Raw genomic sequence first — 19,385 nt, forward strand, 5'->3', positions numbered from 1 at the left:
CAGAAGTACCCGACTGCACTTTCAAACCCCAGGTGGTTACTGGAGCGCATACCCAGGAAAGGGGGAAAGGCTATCTTCCAGGTAGGCATCCCACAGCACCTGACACCCTAGGGGCAGGAGGACTCCACAGGAAGGTTACCGAGAATCCAGATGAATCGTGACCATCAATGGGCCATCATGCCGCGGATGTGGAACTGAATTGGCGCTGCCGTGGAGAGCACTACCCACCATCTGCTGTTCTCATAAACAGATTTCTGTGCCCAGATGTAGGCGACTGTCCCCGTGAGATGCCTCTCTGGGCTCATTGCCTGTCTCAAGAACTCTGTCTGACTTTAAGGAAAAGGGAAAGCTGCCAGGAAATATCTTGGTGCTATCACTCTTTTTGGTCCTGCTCATTCCTGGGTTTTACAGAGAAAAATGTTTTAGGAGAACTGGTTATTGTTTGGGACTCCCATCTCTTTGTTCTGGTCAAACTCACAGAACACTTCAGCAGCACCCAGGGATCCTTGTGGGAGGTCTGGGAGCGGGCACTGAATGATTGCCGGAGGGTGACCAGCCAGGCATGGCCTCATTCACAGTGAAAGGGACATCAGATTTTGACAGAAAGCACCTGTCTCCCCTGGAAAGTGACTGGTCTGCTGTAAAAGTGTCCCTTGGCTCATGAGGGCTTCTGTTACACATGTCACATAGCTAGCTCGTGACCCAAGGACAGATCTGAAATACAGCTCTGATGGAAAAGTGATGGGTAGAGTTTTTTGTTTGCCTGTGTGGGCAATCTTTAATTTATTTGGATCCCTTCTAGCAGGGTTACTAATGGTTGTTAGCTGTGAGGATGATGGGCTTCCTCGCAGGTGTTGACTGGAATGGTCAGTCTTCTGAGCCAGACTGGCTCTGTCGTACACCACTTAGCACATGGGGTGGCCCGGGTTCTAGGTGGGCCTCTCTACAAGGTGCCTGGAACTTGGGCTAGAGACACTCAGATGCTGATCAGAAACTTCCTGGCATCATAGGGGGACCTGTGAGTAAAGACCTTCCTGTTTCAGGATGCATAACTAATGTAAGGTGATTCCCCCAAGGTGAGGAGTTAGGCAGTTCTGTCTCCTGTCCAGTAGGCAAGGCTCAGGGAACCAGATATTCCTGGGCTTGCTTCAGAACCTTGGCTGAGTGGGTGAACATGAAAGAGGACAACAGGGACGCACGTCTTTCTGGGGTCAGGATTTCTAGCCTCCTCAGGCTCATCTGACGAGGTGTGTGGCACGGAAACAGAAGAACACGGACTCACAATTCTCATTGGATTGTTTATTTTGTACCATGTAGTTTTGCCTTTCTTTATTAAAGCAGAAATGGATTCGTGGTTACAAAGCCTGTGATATGATGGGCCGGCATTGTCCTTGAACTGCTCACAGAGTGAACACTTGTTATCCGAGGAGCCCTCATGCTCCTCCTCCTCGGCCTGGTCAGGGTCCTTGGGTGGAGCCATGACTGAAAGGCCAGCTATCAGAATGGAATAACAGATGTTGTACAAAGACATCACCGAACCTTGTAGTGGTTCATTTGTGGGGGTGGGGGGCAGATCCCCTGTGCCGTTGGTTCCGGCAGTAGCCGTGGGCACAAACATGACATTACCAGAAGTGTCCTCCCCACTTGAACCACTGGCTGCACTTGGGCACTGGACCTCCATGGCACTGCTCAGGGGCTGAGGAACGGAGAACTCGAATGCCTGGGCGGCACTGGGTCCCCAATCATTCTTGGCGGACTCCTGAGCCTTTTGTTCGGCTTCTTTGTTGCCGTCCTCGTGGTGTATTCTTGGGGAGTGTCTTGTGGGGGCCATCTTCTTCTTTGTCTTTGGAGGGGTGGCACTGGTCCCTGGACAAACGCGAGTCACCTGGTTGCCTTGTGTCTTAATGTTCTCGAGGAGCCAAGGCTTGCCTCTCTGGAAATTGCAATTTCTGTAGATCTGAAACAAAATTAATTAATTTAGTCATTTGTGGAGAAAAGATATGTATTTGACATTAACTGGCCTCTCAGAGTCTTTACTCATCCCTGCAGGTTGTCTCTAAGGGGGCTATAGTTTCAAATGAAAATCTATACTTTCTCATCTTTTGATAAACACTGTATATCATGTGAAAAGGGGTTAGACCCTTAAATGAAGCCCTTTCAGTATATCGTTCTTCTGGGTCCACTAGGAAGATGTTTGAGTAACAGGGAACATGGGAAATGGGAGGACTTTCTACTTTACCATTATCATGTTCCCTGGAAAGCAAACTAAAGAGTTGCCTGGGTGTATTTTGCTAAAACCATGGAGGTTCAGCAAGCGGATGAAACTCTTCAAGCTGTTCGATTCAAATATTTGCTCCTCACCCTTTCGGCAAAGAATCTCCCTCTGGAAAAGATTTTCCTCGATGATCACGGTGTCTCCTTCATCATTCCAGCGCAAGGACCTGATGGCGTCGTCCTCCACTATCCTCCAAAGCTTTCTTGGGAAGGACGGCCCATGAAGAATGTTGTTTCCTTCCACACTGGGGCGCTTTGATTTGGGTCCTGTGGTTGTGGGTTGTCTTGCGGGCTTGGATCTTGGCTCTCTTCTTGGCCCCCGTGCCTCTCCAAAGCCTCCCTGGGACCCACATGAGGACCTGGGGGTGTATCCTATTGGACCATTATTGGTGGCTGTCCATCCTCTGATGGGGCCAGCTTGGCTTCGTGCATCTCCTGGGCACTCTGACTAGCCATGTTGATGCTCTACATCAACAAGCATTTGGTACCCTGGATCCTATCACTTCAAAAGTGGGGTCAGATATGCCTTTGGTCACAGCAGTGATGCCCTATAGATACTGTCCTCAAAATTCTAGAGTCTCGATCGTGGGGCAACCAGCTGCTTAAGTCATGTGATGTCACAAAGGTGACTTATGGCTTCTCTGGAGTGTGGGCCCTGGCCAAGTGTGGGGGAGTGGACATCTTTAGAGCCCCCATCTTCTCTCTTTTCAAATAGTACAAAAAATAGGGGTCAGGTTAATAGAAAGGTGCTCATATGCTGCCAGGGAGATTGTTTCTTGTTGCTAGTTCACTGGATGTGTTGAGAGGTCACGATCCTATCTTCACCCCCATCCCTACAGAGGCGGCGGGGGGTGGGGGGTGGGGCAGTTGATGGCCTCTTTGTTGCTCAAGGGCAAGGCCCTGGTTAGTCTTAGCTTGGGCAACCACCAATATTGCCTGGGTCAGATGGGCCCCTGAGGGACTGTACCTCCCAGAAAATGGTGATTGGCCTAGTCTCAGTAGGTAACCCCCCTCTTCAATGCACCCCTCACAAGCTTCCTGCTTTGGTCTCTTCCAGCTGTGCCTACTTGTTGGTAGGTCCTGCTCAGATGAGCCCAAAAGAGAGTCTTATTTTCTTAGCTCTGGGTCGAGTTGTCCCTAGAATAGGGCTGTGCTCCAGCACAGGTGGGAACGTTCCTCTCATTCCTCAACCTCAGTGCTACCCAAAGCACCTGAGAGAAGATGTTAAACATGGTGTTGCAGTGGGAATGGACAGCCGCACCCTCTAATGTCCTATGGAGCCCCCTCTTGAGTTTGGCTTGCCCCCAAATCTCACCACTCTCAGGTCACAATGGCATTGGCTTTAGTTTGTATGTCTTCCACATAGGAACTCTTCTTACTACCCAAGATGGGTTCACTTTGGGACACCTGCATTTTTCTTCTCAAAGCATCCTCCCCAGATTCAGATTCAGGCTCCCTTGAGGCCTCCCCTATGCCCTATTTCCTTTCTTCAGTGAAGTGGGTGGGCTTTGGCTCTCCCAGATTTCGGGCTTCCCACTTCCAAATTGGATCTCCTTTGGTACTTCCCCTTTTCATTAGTGATTTGTGGTTAGGCACATACTCGGCGCTGGGGAAACAAAGCATTCTGCTGACTCACTCTCATGCCAGCCCTGTTCTCCTTGCCGGAAGCCTGTGTGTTCCTCTCCTGCCATAGCCTTGAAGATAGGTACATTGATTCATTTTGTTTGCTCTTGGGTTAGATTCTTTTCAAAAACCAAAAACCCTACTTTACACACATTCACTTCCAAGTTAAATTCTAACCTGTTTAGCTAGCTGTGACTGAAGGAAGCTGATATGAAAATAATCATAAATATGTAGTTGAACGTAGATGAGAGCTTGGGTGTGGGATAGCACAAAAGCAAAATTCAAGTCATCTTCGCTATAGAGGAGAGGATACTACGGTGGACTTTGTGATTCATGTTCTCTAGCTATTGTGGACAACTTTGGTCTTAATAATCACTCTGTATAGGGAGATAGAGTGGTACCATGGAAAGGCACCACCTGCACGGTCTTAGGTCCTTGTCTCAGCCCTGCCACTAAGTGGGGTCATTTGTACTCTATTTCTAAACAGTGGGGTCAATCCTTTGTTGCTAAAAGTGGAGTGCGAAGGCATTTGGGAAGAAAATTCCCCAAGGTGCCCCTCAGCCTAAGAACTGCATCCTTAATGGAGCCCCTGGGTCTAGATTCAGGCTCAGTCCATGGTCTTTGTGCTTCTAAACAGGTTTACAAAGCATTCACTCAAGAATCAGTTTATTCTTGGAGGACATGCCCTAGAGGCTAAGAATGGGCGCCTTTTCTGCAGGGCGGGGTGAGGGGGGGCTAGTATCTCTGGTTAAACAGCCAGCTCCCTTCAGTTGCCTACCAAAGTACTGTTTCTTAAGGGAGTTCTTTAAAGGCTGAAAAGGAGGTTTCCTTGTGGCCTCTGCTAGCTCATTACTCTGCGGGTTACTTATTCAATGGAATTTGCTCGTTTCATGGGAGGGAAATTGGAGAGAAGGCTCTGGAAATCACAGTCTGGCATCTCATGGAGAACAGGTGTTTACTTGGTATGATTTAGGCACTCAATGCTAGTGTCCCAAGGATTCCGTAGGATCATTAGCTAATATTATTTTATTCAGAAGCCACTGAATTGCCACTGTGGTGAAGAATCTAGGACATCAAGTTCATCTTTTCCTCTGAAGATGAAATATTCACACTGCTAACTTCAGTGGAGTTGATGAAAAGGCATTATGGACATGGCCTCCCTCTGCTAAGCCTGCTCAGTCCCAGAAATTTAACCCTGGGCCCCACAACCACCAGTCAGACAGTGTTTATTAGGCACCATGCTCTCCAGAGCTCCAAAGGTCCCAGAGATGACCCATGTGTGTTGCCGCCTTATGAACAGAGCCCCCAGAGTTAGGTGGCTGCAATGCAGCACAGCTGACTGGACTTCCCGGACAGCCACCTCCTAGGGAAAGTGATTTCAGTCTTGACTTGGCTGTTGCTTCTGCACAGCCTTACAGCCATAGAGAAAGTGCTGAGCTCTGGGCTATGGGGCCCTTGAGGCTAGCCTGGCTGCTAAGAGTAGATAAAAGAGAACCTTGTGGTTCCAAGACCTCAAACCACTCCCCCAGAGCTGGTGAGCATCCACACTTAGACACATGAGCCTCCTCTCCAATGCCACTCTTCCAGCTGTTCCCTTGCCCTCCTGCCTTAGTCCAGTGGGGATGCCATAACAAAATACCACAGACTGAATAGCTTATCGACAACAGAAACTTACTTCCCACCGTTCTGGAGGCTGGAAGTCCAAGAATAAGGTGCCAGTGTGCTGCAGTGAGGGCCCTCCTTGCTGTGTCCTCACATGGTGGAAGGAGCGTGGATCTCTCTGGAGACACTTTGTAAGGTGCTATTCCCATCCCTGAGGGCTCAGCCCTCGTGACTTAAGCACCTCCCAAAGACCCAACCTCCTAATGCTGTCATCTTTAGGGGTTAGGGTTGCAACATCAGCCTTTTACGGGACACAAACATTCAAACCATAGCACTCCCTTCTGGCCAGTGCTCTCCTGACCCAAAAACCCACGGAGGGTCTCTTGCTGTGAAGGATTCTTCACAGGCCCCATTCAAGTAAAGCTCCTTGTGTATTGATGTCTCTCTTGGTCATATCTTCTTTCTGGATCAGCCCCCAATCATAAGTGAGGCCCATAGTGGTGACCAGGACATAAGAGTGCTCATTGGGTCTACTTCCCTCCCATCAATGCCAAACACCAGCCACATGCACTGTAGACTTGGATGAAGATCTCAGGGAAGTGGTCCTGGTACTCTTTGATGACACCATTCAACATTTCTGCCTTTGTGATCCGCTCTTTTGCAAGATACCTTAGGAGCAGGATGGTGAGCAATGAGCACAGATTTCCCAACAATGTCCTCCTGGTTACACTTCTGTGGGTGATCGCCACGAAGGGCAACTGTGCCCCCGAGGATGAAATCTGGGAAGCCCTGCAGGTCATGGGGGTGCATGATGGGAAGGAACATAGGATCTCACGGGGGCTCCTCACCAACGTTTGGCTGCAGGAATAGTACCTGCTGTACCCGCAGGTACCCAACAGTGATCCGGCACACCACAAGTTCCTGTGGGGTCTCAGGGCCCACGCTGAGACCACCAAGTTGAAAGTCCTTGAATTTTTGTTCAGGGATTATAGAATGGATCCTAGTTCCATCCCATCCCTGTCTGAAGAGGCTATGAGTGGCGAGGAAGAGGGGGCCTGAGCCAAGTTGCACCCGGGCACGTTTCAGGCCCATGTCTGGCAGCTTCTCCAGCTGGGCATGATGTGAGGCTAATTCTTCACTCTGCATTTGAGAAGAGGCGGGGGGTGGGGCGAGGGGGAAGGGCTGTAGCATCTTTGGGTACCTGTGATGATTTAGAAATTTATCCTTGTTTTCTATGGGAATTTTTCAAACGTTGTTTCTTTTCATAGAAGGTTTCACAAGCTTCAGCATCTAAGTTTGTGAATGACATTGACCAAACCTGTATTTGTACTACCGGGTGAGGCCGCGGGCCCCTGGATCCGGGTGAGCCTGGGCCCCGGGTCCGGGTGAGGCCGCGGGCCCCTGGATCCGGGTGAGCCTGGCCCCGGGTCCGGGTGAGGCCGCGGGCCCCTGGATCCGGGTGAGCCTGGGCCCCGGGTCCGGGTGAGGCCGCGGGCCCCTGGATCCGGGTGAGCCTGGGCCCCGGGTCCGGGTGAGGCTGCGGGCCCCTGGATCCGGGTGAGCCTGGGCCCTGGGTCCGGGTGAGGCCACGGGCCCCTGGATCCGGGTGAGCCTGGCCCCGGGTCCGGCCGAGACCAAACCAGAGGGAGTCAAACCTGCAATACCACCATTTGTCCACCATCCAGACCTGAGGGGTCAGTGCCGACATATACTTATAAGGAACTGGTGGACATTGATATTGGGTCTCAAAAGAACTGTTGGTCCAGAAAGAATCTCACTACAGACTGATTCATTTGCCTGTCAGCATAACTATTATTGCCCGTCGCACATTCAATTCTTATAGGTACATCTCTAGTGACACATGATTTCGCTCATCTAGGGGAAATGATGAACAACATGGACTGATGAACAAGAACAGAACCAGAAACAAGGAGGCATCGATCGGACTATCGGGCCTCAGAGGGAGGATAGGGGAGGGTGGGGGGAGAAGGGAGAGATCAACCAAAGGTCTTGTGTGCATGCATAAGAGCCTAACCAATGGTTAAGTTCAACAGGGGGTTGGGGCATCCATGGGGAGGGGTGTGGGATGGGAATGGGGGGATGAGGACAAATATGTGACACCTTAATCAATAAAGAAATTAAAAAAAAAACATATTTAAAAAATATGAGAAATATCATAATCTAGTGTAGTGCTTTAACTAATTGTAAATACATTGCTAGACGTACTTAAATAGCATTTTAAAAAATAATCTGGGTTTAAAACAGCCTCAGTAATGGGTGTTTATTAGAAATGTATATGTAATTAATTGTATGTATTAAACAAATTTAGGATTTTACATCAGAAAATAAATCAAGCCATCTGATACCTTGTAAGGATACACAAGGGAAAGAATAGTATTTGGATTTATTGCTTAGTTACAATGACATATGTTTACTGCTAAAGTGATGAAATTGTTTAATCTGAGTTAATGTATATCTCAATTCTAATGAAATTGGCTCTAGGTCTGTATTTATGCTTGTGATTTTAGCTTTTACTATGGTAACCTCTCATTCTGTCATTAAAAACTTAAAAAAAAAAAAAAAAGTGATCCTGCACCGTAGGAGATCCTGAGGGGTCCCAGGGCCCACGCTGAAACCAGCAAGTTGAAATTCCTGAAATATTAGCTCAGGGCCAATAGCAAGGATCCCAGTTTCTTCCTATCCCCGTTCGAAGGGGTGGAGAGCAAAGAAGATCAAAGGGTCTCATGGGGTTTCTTCACCAGCTTAGTTGACAACTGTGGAAACTGTGGTTTCTAAAGGTTAGCTACTATTGAAGATGCTGAGCAGCAGCAGGGATTTGGGGGAGTGTTGTGGCATTGTGGTTGTCTGTCTAGATTTTCCTTGTCCAATGCAGGTGATTTCACTTTTTAATCCTCACTCATAATAATCCTTCTTCTCTGCTCCTGACACATCCTGGGCGCAGTAGTGCCCCCTCCAGCATCGGTCCTGGTATTGCAGCGTCTCTGCAAGGGTTGTGAGGCCCTCCTGAGTGAGGACTTCGGGGTCCACCGGCTTCAGAACAGAGGGCGCTAGGGAATCCATCTCCTGGTGTTCCTGTCAGCTCTACGGGACCCTGGGTGGGGCTCTCAAGGCTGAGCATATGCCCGGGAAATCTGGGAGAGTTAGAGCCTAGGTGTGAGGGACACAGACTTGGGTCTGCAGAGGGCAGGGGCCCTGGTGTTGTCAGGTGCGGGAGGGGAACAGAGTCAAGACTCCCAGGCCTCTAAATCCGATCTCTGCCCCTGCTCTCAGGCCCCGGGGACCCCAGAAAGCCCGTCCGGAAGTTCCGCCCACTGACTTCCGCTGGGGAAGTCTTAAGAGAGGAGAGCGCCACGTCTGGGAGGCCGGCTTCGGGTCGGTGGAAGGAAGGAGTCCAGGTATGATCCTGAGGGACGACTGAGGCCCCAGGACCCAGGGTGGCCCTGCCGTCAGCACTGAGAGTCCGCCGGTGGGGTGTCTGAGAACTATTTCCTGCACCCCTCGCCCACCTCCTCAGAGAACGGGGGCGAGGGGGTCAAGGACAAGCGCTGAGGGGAGCAATCTCAGGTCGGCACGGGCAGGGCCCAGACTCTGCCTGGAATCAGGGTGAGGACCAGACGGAGGTCCCCTGGCATCTAGGTCAGCCCCTGTCGGGAGCCCTGGGGAGCGAGGCACACGGACCTCCCCTGGGGTCTCGGGGTTGAGGGCCTCCGTGTGGGGGTCCGGCCTCCCGGTTCACAGAGGGAGGGTCCCAGGACCTGCAGGCCTCATGGTGACGGCCGGCCGTGGGGGAAGACAAGGTGACTCCGGGCCCCAGAGCACTTAGTCCTGGGAGCCCGAAGGTGCGGGGTGACTGCGAGCGGCGAGGACTGACTTCCGCATCTTCCGGGTTGACACACTCGGGGGCCTCCGTGTCATGGCAGAGTCTCAGGTCGGCAGAGGGTGTCCGGGACCTGCCCACAGTCAGTGTGAGGACCCTGAGCGAGATTGGGGGCCCTGGATCCCAGAACAGTGTCCATCCGGAAGGCCTCCTGGGGGTGGGGGAGGGGTGATCTCGCACATTGAGCTTTGTGAGTTCTCCATCTGGGTCTGAGAGACACTGGGGGTTTTGTAGGAGGAGCAGGGCTACAGGCATCAGGGGTGGGGGATCCCAGGTGCTGGTGCTGTCAAGTTGATGACCCTGAGGGAGATTGGGGGACCCTGGACCCCAGAACAGAACAGTGTCTGTCCAGCAGGCCTCCCCGGGGTGGGGGAGGGGTGATCTCACACATTGTGCTTTGTGATTTCTGCATCTGGGTCTGAGAGGCACTGGGGGTTTGGTAGAAGGAGCTGGGCTTCAGGTAGCAGAGGGGAGACCCCAGGTCCTGCTGCTGTCAAGTTGAGGACCCTGAGGGAGAAATAGGCAACCCTGGACACCAGAATACTCAGTCCTAAGAGGACCTGTGGGCGGGGTGACCACAGGCATAGTTTCCTGACTTCCCCATCCAGGTCCAGTGTAAGGAACAGAGCCACAGGTCGGCTTAGGGAGCACTGAGGTGACCCTGGACCCCACAATGTAGGGGACCCTGGCAGAAAGGACTGGATGTTGCAAACTCCTGCTGTTGCCACATGGATGTGGATGGGGGAATCTTGGGGATGTGAGGACCTAGGTCTGAGAGTTAACCCAAGATCAGCAGCGGGACTAGTCCCAGGATCTGCCAGGTGTGGATGTGCTGATAATCCGTGAAGCCTCAATGCACACCCCCTTCTCAGAAAAGGAGGGGTGATACAAAGGCCAGCTGTCCGCAGTCTTCCACCCTGAAAGGAACAACAGTGGACCTAAGTGGCACGCTCCTTTCTATCATGGGTGGGAAAGTGGGGGGGTCCTCGGTGAGGTGGGGTCTTTCTCTAAGGGGGAGAGATAGAGTATCCCAGGTGGGAGGCATGGAGGTAGGGCCGGCCCTGGCAGGAGTAAAAATGAATAATCTACAGGGGCACTAGGAATGCAACCAGGACAGAGCGCCCAGTCCCTGCTGCCAGCATTTTGTGATGATGGCAGGGATCCTGGGGGGGTGCGACGGGGGGGGGGGGAGGGGGTGGAGAGGGGAGATGGTAGCCACCTTAGGCTACCCCTGGAGTTTGTGCAATGTGATGCCTCCTCATTTGTCTCTTGGGGCTCTCAGGTAGGTGAGGACCTTGGTCTGAGTGGACAAAGTCCGGTCATCTGAGGAAGGGTATCCGCTCAACAGTGAGAAGAGTCCCGGGTCTTGCCAAAGTGAAGATGAGGACCCCAAGGGAGCAGTGATTGTACCCCAAGCCCTGAGACAAAAACGGGACACCACAGAAATCCAGCCTGCCCCTACTCTCAGCCCTGGAAACCCTGGGCGAGGCTGTCAGTCTAAGTCCCTCCTCCCTCCTGATTTTTAGATTGGTGGTCTGGGGGAGGGGAGGGGAGGGCCTTGGTCTGAGGGTCTGGACAGAGGTCGAGTCAGGTTCCCATGAGTTGGCAGGGTGGTCACAATGAGGAATGAGGGGACCCCTGAAACAAGCATACATGGAGCCCAAGGTCTGCCGAGCCATTTTTGTCAGGAATGGGGAGACCGGGAATTGTGGGTGTACTGGCTCCCCTCACTTCCTCCTCAGTTGTCTATGGAGATGAGGCCTTTCCTTTAGGAGGGTAACTTCAAGTCAGCAGATGCAGTTGCTTCAGTTTCTGGACAGTGAAAGGGTAAAGACTTAGTGGGACAGATGGAATCAATAGAGTAAGGGCGCACATTATTGTTCCTTCGTGACACCTATTAGACTCTGGGCAGGTGTGGCCAGATGTGGGGCCACCCCAAGTCCTTCTGGTTAGTCTCAGAAGTGTGTGGTCTTGTTCTGAGAGTTTTGTCTCAGGCCAGCAGAGGGGGAGAAGAAGGCCCTGCCCGGGGACTGGTGAAAACTCTCAGTGAGCACAGAGGTGATCATCCATCCAGAACAGAGGAGACCATACAGCACCCAATCCCACCTCACCACACTGTCTCAGAACCTTGGGCTGTGCCAGCTGCACCCTGAGGAGCCTTCTCACTTCCTCCTTCAGGATCTAACTGGACAGGCCGCTGAGGAGAGAACCGTGTGAGGCCCGAGAGCACTCCTAAAAAAGAGACTTGTAAGTCACCTTTGTCAGATCTGCCTAGGGTGCGTTTCTCAGCTGAGGCCTCTCACACTCCCTTTCTCTCACAGGCCCGTGGGTCCCCATTGCCCGCCTTCCCACACTCTGTCACTGTCCCAGCACGAGTCATCATGCATCGCCATCAGATGAGTGAGCTCTGTAAGCCCGAGGAAGACCATCAGGACCCAAGGGAGAACCAGGAACTGGTGGCAGTGCAGCTGTTCAGCCCTGAGGGGGAGGAAGAGGCCATGTCTCCCTCCCTCTCAGTCCTATTCCAAGAGAGCCTAAAGGAGGCAGCTGCTGCTGAGACAGCAAGTCCTCCCCACAGCCCTCATGGTGCCTGCCTTCCCCCCGCTGCCGTGGCAGCCTCTCCATGTAGCCAACCTGAAGATGAGGGCTCCAGCAGCCGAGATAAGGAGGGGCCAAGCAGCAGGGAGGGCTCTGAAGAGGCCGAGTCCTCTCTCCAAGGCGCCCTACGTTTGAAGAAGGCTTACCTGGTGATGTTCCTGCTCCTGAAGTATTGCGCAAAGGAGCCGACCACAAAGGCAGAAATGCTGAGTAGGGTCATCAAAGAGCACCAGGACCACTTCCCTGAGGTCTTCAGCGCAGCCTCTGAGTGCATGCAGCTGGTCTTTGGCATTGATGTGAAGGAAGTGGACCCCAGCGCCCACACCTATGTCCTGGTCACCACCTTGGGCCTCACCTATGATGGGATGGTGGGCGATGGGCACAGATTTCCCAACACTGGCCTCCTGGTCACACTTCTGTGGCTGATTGCCGCAGAGGGCGACTGTGCCTCTGAGGAGGAAGTCTGGAAAGCCCTGCATGTCAGGGGGGTGCATGATGGGAAGGAGCATTGTATCTATGGGGAGCCCAGGGAACTCCTCACCAAAGTTTGGGTGCAGGAAAAGTACCTGGAGTACCGGCAGGTGCCCAACAGCCATCCTGCACGCTACCAGTTCCTGTGGGGCCCCAGAGCCCATGCTGAGACCACCAAGTTGAAAGTCCTTGAGTTTTTGCTCAGGGTTTATAGAAGGGATCCCAATTCCATCCCATCCCTGTCTGAAGAGGCTATGAGTGGTGAGGAAGAGGGGGCCTGAGCCAAGTTGCACCCAAGCACATTTCAGGCCCCTGTCTGGCAGCTTCTCCTGCTGGACATGATGTGAGGCTAGTTCTTTCCTCTGCTTTTGAGAAGAGAGCAGTCAACGTTCTAGGTCATGAGGTCTAGGGCGAGTTGGGGGGATAAGGGCTGTAGCATCTTTGGGTTCCTATGATGATTTAGAAATGTATCCTTTAGGAATTTTCAAATGTTCTTTTTCATAGAAGGTTTCATAAGCTTCAGCATCTAAGTGTATGAAAGACATTGGTCACACATGTATTTGTACTTGTCCAGTTCAAGAGTAATAGATTTGCTGCCCCAGGCAGTTTTTCCCAGTGGTTAGAGTGTGGCCCTAGGACTGAAGGGTCTCGGGTTCATTTCCAGTCAAGGGCACATAGGTTGACATTCATCATTCCTCCTAGGTTGCAGGAGGCAGTCAATTGATGTGTCTCTCTCACATCGACATTTCTCTCTCTGTATCTACCCCTTCTGTAAAAATCAATGGGGCGGGGAATATCCTCTTGTGAGAATTAACAAAAAAGGAGTAAGAGATTTGCTACTGTGTAACACAAAGCAGAACACCTTTCAGCTTAGTCTGTGATCCCAAACTAGATAACATGACATCAGAACAGGATTTCCTTGGAAATGTGAAAGAATTCAGCGGTGCAATCGGTGGAGTCAAGAAATAGAAAAATAAAAGCAAAAGGTCATTAATTCTTGCTTCCTATCCCTTCTCGTCTGTCTTTTTATGAGACAAATTACATAAGGATCCTTGGGTTTGCTTGGTTCATTCAAGAAAGTGGATAACGTTTGATCGGAAAGAAGACGACCCCTGCTCAGTGGTTCATTTATTCCCCAGACATTGGCTGATCCTCTGCCCACTGGGAAGAGCAGGGCACACACACCCACAGGATGATAGTGTAGGTGCTGAAGTCTTATAAGGAAAGGGATGATCTAAAGTGTCCCCTAAATCCTACAGAAGAAGTAAAAGAAGGGGAGAGGTAGTGGGACTCCAGGGGACACCACTCAAGTGTAAATGGCCTCAGCCAGAGCAGTTTGGGGTTTTGGGAAACAGTGATTGCCTCTGTGGGCGTTGATAGTGAAGCTGGGTGGTGGCAGCAGCCAGACTCTCAGATGTTGTGCCAGGCACCCCTTTTCATGCCCTGGGGTAGCCAGTGCTGACTCCATTTAATTACATTACCTTTCATGTAACTTGGGCAATTCTAAGCAATGTATAGATTTTTGTTGGGAGTAAAATGAATGGAAATAATGGTTTGGCCGGAAGAGCAGCTGTCAGGGAGGGACAGAGTTGGTCTTTGACTCAATTTCCTGGAACTTTAAATTGCATCCAGCTGGGAAAGGTTCCCCCACCCCTAAATTTTAAAATGTGTCCTCTAAGAAGGAAGTAACACTTACCGAGATTTATTTACAAAGCTGAGTCTTTGGCTAGTATATTTTTTATTATTTTTTTATTATGTAAGATTTTATTGGGGTGACATTAGTCTACATGAACATATAGGTTACATGTGTGGAGTACTAATTTACAAAATCTGTATATAGGACCATATGCCCACCACCCAAAGTCACCTGATATTGGGACCCCTTTCTTCCCCCACTCCCCTCCCTCTGGCAACCACCACACTGCTGTTTGTGTACATAAGTTTCACTTTTATATTCCACATAGGAGTTAAATCATATAGTTCTTAGTTTTCTCTGTTTGACTTATTTCTCAAGGTCCATCCATGTCTTTGGCTAGTTTAGTATTGCATATCCTACTGAGCTGAATGCTCCCTGAGATGTAGTAGATAACAACAAGAATAACAACAACAACAACAATAACAACAAAAAAACCCTTCCAGACTAGAGGATAGTAGGGCTTGGGGTAACATAATATTAAAAATAACTGGCATTCATCATAGTCCCAATCTCCGTCAGGCACTGCAGGAGGTGCTTTACAAACACTAAATACATACCTGCAGTCCTATGAGACAGGGCTTATCAAACCCACCTACTTCACAGATGAAGAACCTGAGGCTCTCAGGGCCAGGTAATATCCCTGGGATCACATAGCTAGTAAGTGACAGGCAGAGATTGGATCCCTCATCTGAATTCCATCTAAAGTCCATGTTGTTCACACCCATCCCAGATGTGCCTAACCTTCTGACTCATAAATCATTTTTCTTCTCAGTACTGCATGATGTCTCTCAGGCAATAAAAAGAGGGACCCTGGGGCCAAGGCACTAAAAGCAGGCCTGAGGAAGGAAGGTGACAGTGCGAATCAAACACAATCTGGGTATTGTCTGTGGCCTTTATTTACCAAGGTTCCTCCTGCCCAAGTCCCAGGGTCCCTTGAGAGCTGAGATGTTGGCATTTCTGTCCAGTCCATGCATTTCTCCACGTGACAGCACCCTTTTGCTGGGCTTCCCCTGTGTGCCCTCTTGTCCATCCCTGGATCCTGGCCCCATGACCAGCTTCTCACTGCTGCCTCCTCTGAAGCCTGTGGCCACTCACAGTGGAAAAGCCCCGGAATCTCCTACCCCCTACACCCCTACACCACCCCGCCCCCAGCTTAGAACATTTCTACTCTCTGCTGAAGTACTGGTCATCCATCCCTCTCCCTGGAACCGCTCTGATGAAAAAATCTCTTTGAATTTGAACAGTGACCATTAGATATTTGAACATCCTGGGGATGTCTTCAGCACATTCTTAAAATGCTTTCCAAATGAATCAGTGAGTACAGTATGATTGGGCCCATAATCTACTAATTTGGGGATGTAACCCTGAAGTTAGAGGGAAGGTTTGTTAGAATACCTGCTGTTTACAGCAGGAGTTTAATGGGGTGTCTTATTTGAAACTGGCCACCAAACACATACAAGGATGAATCAGCTTACCTAGGTGGTCAAATCCCAGTGCCTCCTTCATAAGTGGTAGATGCAGAAAGACCATGGAAATCACTGTGGAGCAAACATCTACAGAGGCTAAATTTCCCCAAACTTGGAGCCCCCTTGTAGGTGAAAAATGGTTTCTATGTAGACATGTTCATCCTAATTACAAATGAAAAAATAATTATCTCCCCCCCCCACTGTTTCATGTCTGTGTGTCTGTACCCCAGGAAAATAATCATTTTCAGTGTACCTGATGGCACCTGTATAGGTGTTCAGGTATGTTCAATCATGTAGAGAGTAGCAGAAACTCACAAGATTTTGGTCATGCATCAAAAGGAAAGAGAAAATTCTCATCCAACTGAGATTATATAGGTTATCTCAAAGGGAAGTGTAGAAAAGTGTTATTGAGTGAAGATGGCAAACCCACTCAACTGCTATTTACAGGATCCTATGAAAATTACTTATGATCCCGTATTTGAAATCTCCTGTCACACGGTAGTCATTGAAAAAGTTGGGGAATTTAAGGCAAATTTGACCTTCTCAGAAATTTCTCCAAGAAATGAAGGTTATTGTCATAACAAATCATAATTGTTTTTTTGAGCACCTAATATGTAACAGTGTATGGGAGAGATTACAAGGTCTCATACATATTTTGTATATGGGAAAACTACTTTGCCAGTCCACTTGGAAGGGACATCTACCTATTGTCACTGAGATCTGGTCAGAAATATTGTCACATCCAGACATTTGGGAGCCACTCTGACAGGCCCCGCCTTCCTATTTCAGTCAACAGCAAACATAGCATACCTGTGTTGAGATGGTGGGACTACAATCTTGAAGTATCCCAGATCCCTGAGTCACCAGATAGAGGAGATCTCCTGCCCAACTGCATCCAAATTTGTATCCGCACAAAATGACTTTTGTTACGTTAAGCCATTCAAATTTCAGTTTTCCTCTGTCTCTTCAGCTTGCAGTTACTTCAACTGACTAATACACAGCAACATTATCTGCTGTTAGGTGTATTTAAATAGTTCAATTACAAGTGCAATCCTGTATATAATGCATATATTCTCTTGGGGAAAAAAATTGTAAATGTAGATAATTGCTCCCTTTGTAAAATCCTTTCAAATTTCAGCCTCCTACTCAGAGGTGGCCATTGCTAACAGCACAGTTATAAGCTTAAAATGCAAAGGGTCTGAATATTTCAGATTTTCATAAATATTGCTGAAAATTTCAAAAATGCTATACCATTCATATGATGAAATTTTTTTATGTGAGTATCTTTCACTTTCCATTGTGTTTTAGCATTCCTTTAAATGTTGGTTAGAATTGTGAGCAAAAATATTTCCTCACTCTTATTTTAACTTGCATCTCCCCCATTTTCGAATTAGATTGAAAATAACACTAACTTCATTCCACTCCAATATAAAGCTGGATTTATGCAGTAATGTCCAGAGTAACAGGATACCTCTGGGCATGAGTTAACATCCTGAAATTCTGAAATGTCAACAAAACACTTCCCTTTTACTTTGAGAGGCACTGATTTGGTCAGGAGCCAGGGAAGGGGACCCGACTGGACACTCTCAGCCAGTGAGGGACATTGGAAGATTGAGGGGAGAGCAGTTGCCAGTATCAAGGAGAGAGACCACATGCAGCACCAAGTCCAGAGGGCCCCAGGCAGGGTGGCAGTCAGGGCTCTCAGTACAGAGTTCAGGCTAGGGGGAAAGAGCCCAAAGGAGAGAAGGTGGGGAGGAGAGCAAGAGAGGACCAAGGCTGGGGAAATCTCTGAATCATCCTCACCAGCTGGATGTTGCAGGGTGTATCTGAAGAATGGCCCAGTGACCTGCCATACTCCTGTCCTTAATCTTAGAGTCCCCCTGCCTCTGTCAGGAAGAGTATAGCTGGCTCCCTGCATCATTCAGATGAACTACATCTCTTGACTACTCTTGTGGTGTCCTGGGGCTCGGAGCTGTCATGATGCCTGCTAGCAGCTGGGGACTTTCCACCTGCATGCAGGGCAACCCCACATTGAGGTTGGGGCTATGTGAATGAGTGGGATTGGTGACTGGGGACCGAGAGCTGAGATAGGTCAGGAATACCCATGAGCTTTGCCTGCTGCAAGGAGGGTGAAATCAGAAAGGGAAAGTCACAGGACTAATCATTTCAGACTCTGCAGACAAAGGGCTGGGTGTGGACATGCTTGGAAAAACTATGCGTGTATTGTTCCTGGATCCTACTGCCTCAGGGGTTTCTGAGTTCTTGGCACAACAAGGGCAGGTGTCCTGTGGCTACCACTGCTGTCCTATGTTGCCAGCAGACAGTATCTGGGATACCAGATTGGTCCAGGTGCAGATGTTTTCAGGGTGAATGGAAAATCCAAGGGGATGGCACCTTAACTTGGGGATGTGTGGGGTACAATGCAGGAAACACCATGGATGATCCTGTTGAGAGCACCTCCACCTCCAAGATGGTGTTTGGCCCCAGGGAAGAGGTGCCCAAAATGGCACTCTCAGTAACAGAGTCCCATAGGGATATTAAAGTTATGTGAGCAGTTGGAACACTTTGGGTTTCTTCCATGGAAAGGGAAGGCCCAGGCAGTGGACAAGCTCCACATTTTCAAACAGCAGTCATTATCCTATCTAATATAAGGGTGATATGCAAATTAACCACCACTCCGTCACAAAGATGGTGTTGCCCATAGCCACAAGATGGCGACACCAAGTCCTCTCAGCCCTACCAGAGTCCCCTAGTCCCGGGGGGGGGGGGGCGGCTGCTGAGAGCAGGCAGTGTGAGCAGCCTGGTGGAATGCTTGCTTCGTCGTTGCCGTGATGAGGCAAGTGTTCCACGGCCAGCCACGGATTGGCCTCTGGGCTACGGAGAGCCTCTGGGCAGCAGGCGCAGAGTGGCCAGTCCCCACAGAGAGCTACTGGTGCATGGATTCGTGCTCAGGTCTACCAGTATATATATAAAACAGAAAAAAAATTCTGATTGATGGATTTCAGGCATATACACTGACTGGCCAGATTATTATGATCTCTGAAGGCATAATAATCTGGCCACTCAGTGTACAGATATTTATATTAGAGGTCCGGTGCATGAATTCGTGCATGGGTATGGTCCAACCAGCCTGGCCACGGGGAGGGGACATGGGCACTTGTTCGGCCTGCCTGCTGGTCGAACTCCTGGTCGAGGGGACAATTTGCATATTAGCCTTTTATTATACAGGATATACACTGAGTGGCTAGATTATTATGCGTTCAGAGATCATAATAATCTGGCCATTCAGTGTATATGCCACTTTAAATACTCTTCTGTTGGCATCCTTGTCAAGACCTAATGTACATCCACCAATACTCAGATACTTTCTCTAACCTTGTTTAGGCAGCTGGCATCTCCTTAGTAACTAAAGTTGCTTATGCCAAACAGCACAAGGGGCTGGAGGATTTTCAGGAGGCTAGAATTCAAGAATCCATCCTATACATCCTATATCTAACTGGTAAATCTCCATGATGCATCCTATATCCACTGGTAGTCTATTGTGTTAAAAATTTTAAAAGTGAAACCTCTTATTCCAAAAGGCCTTTCACACTAATCCATTCCACACACACGAGGAAGGCAGAGTAGTCTGGTTGAAATGAAGACTATAAACCCAGAGTCCTTTTAGTCCAGCACCCTTTCTTCCCTGTGGGGGCAGTGGGTCCTGACACCAGTAATAGAACTCTAAGGTTATCCCCGAGCACAGCTGGGAAAGTTC

The 19,385-nt window shown here is 49.6% G+C and overlaps 1 protein-coding gene across 1 annotated transcript; it reads left to right on the top strand.

Moving 5' to 3' along the window:
* Positions 1 to 11,778: 11,778 nt before the first annotated feature.
* On the top strand, positions 11,779 to 12,747 carry LOC307095374 (melanoma-associated antigen 4-like; the record flags this gene model as incomplete). The annotated part of the gene is made up of 1 exon (XM_079764588.1): positions 11,779 to 12,747. The coding sequence occupies one exon, from the start codon at positions 11,779 to 11,781 to the stop codon at positions 12,745 to 12,747; it is 969 nt and encodes a 322-aa protein (XP_079620714.1).
* Between the last annotated feature and the right edge of the window lie 6,638 nt (positions 12,748 to 19,385).

This window comes from Cnephaeus nilssonii (genome assembly GCF_951640355.1).
Source record: "Cnephaeus nilssonii genome assembly, chromosome: X".
Classification (NCBI taxonomy): Eukaryota; Metazoa; Chordata; class Mammalia; order Chiroptera; family Vespertilionidae; genus Cnephaeus; species Cnephaeus nilssonii.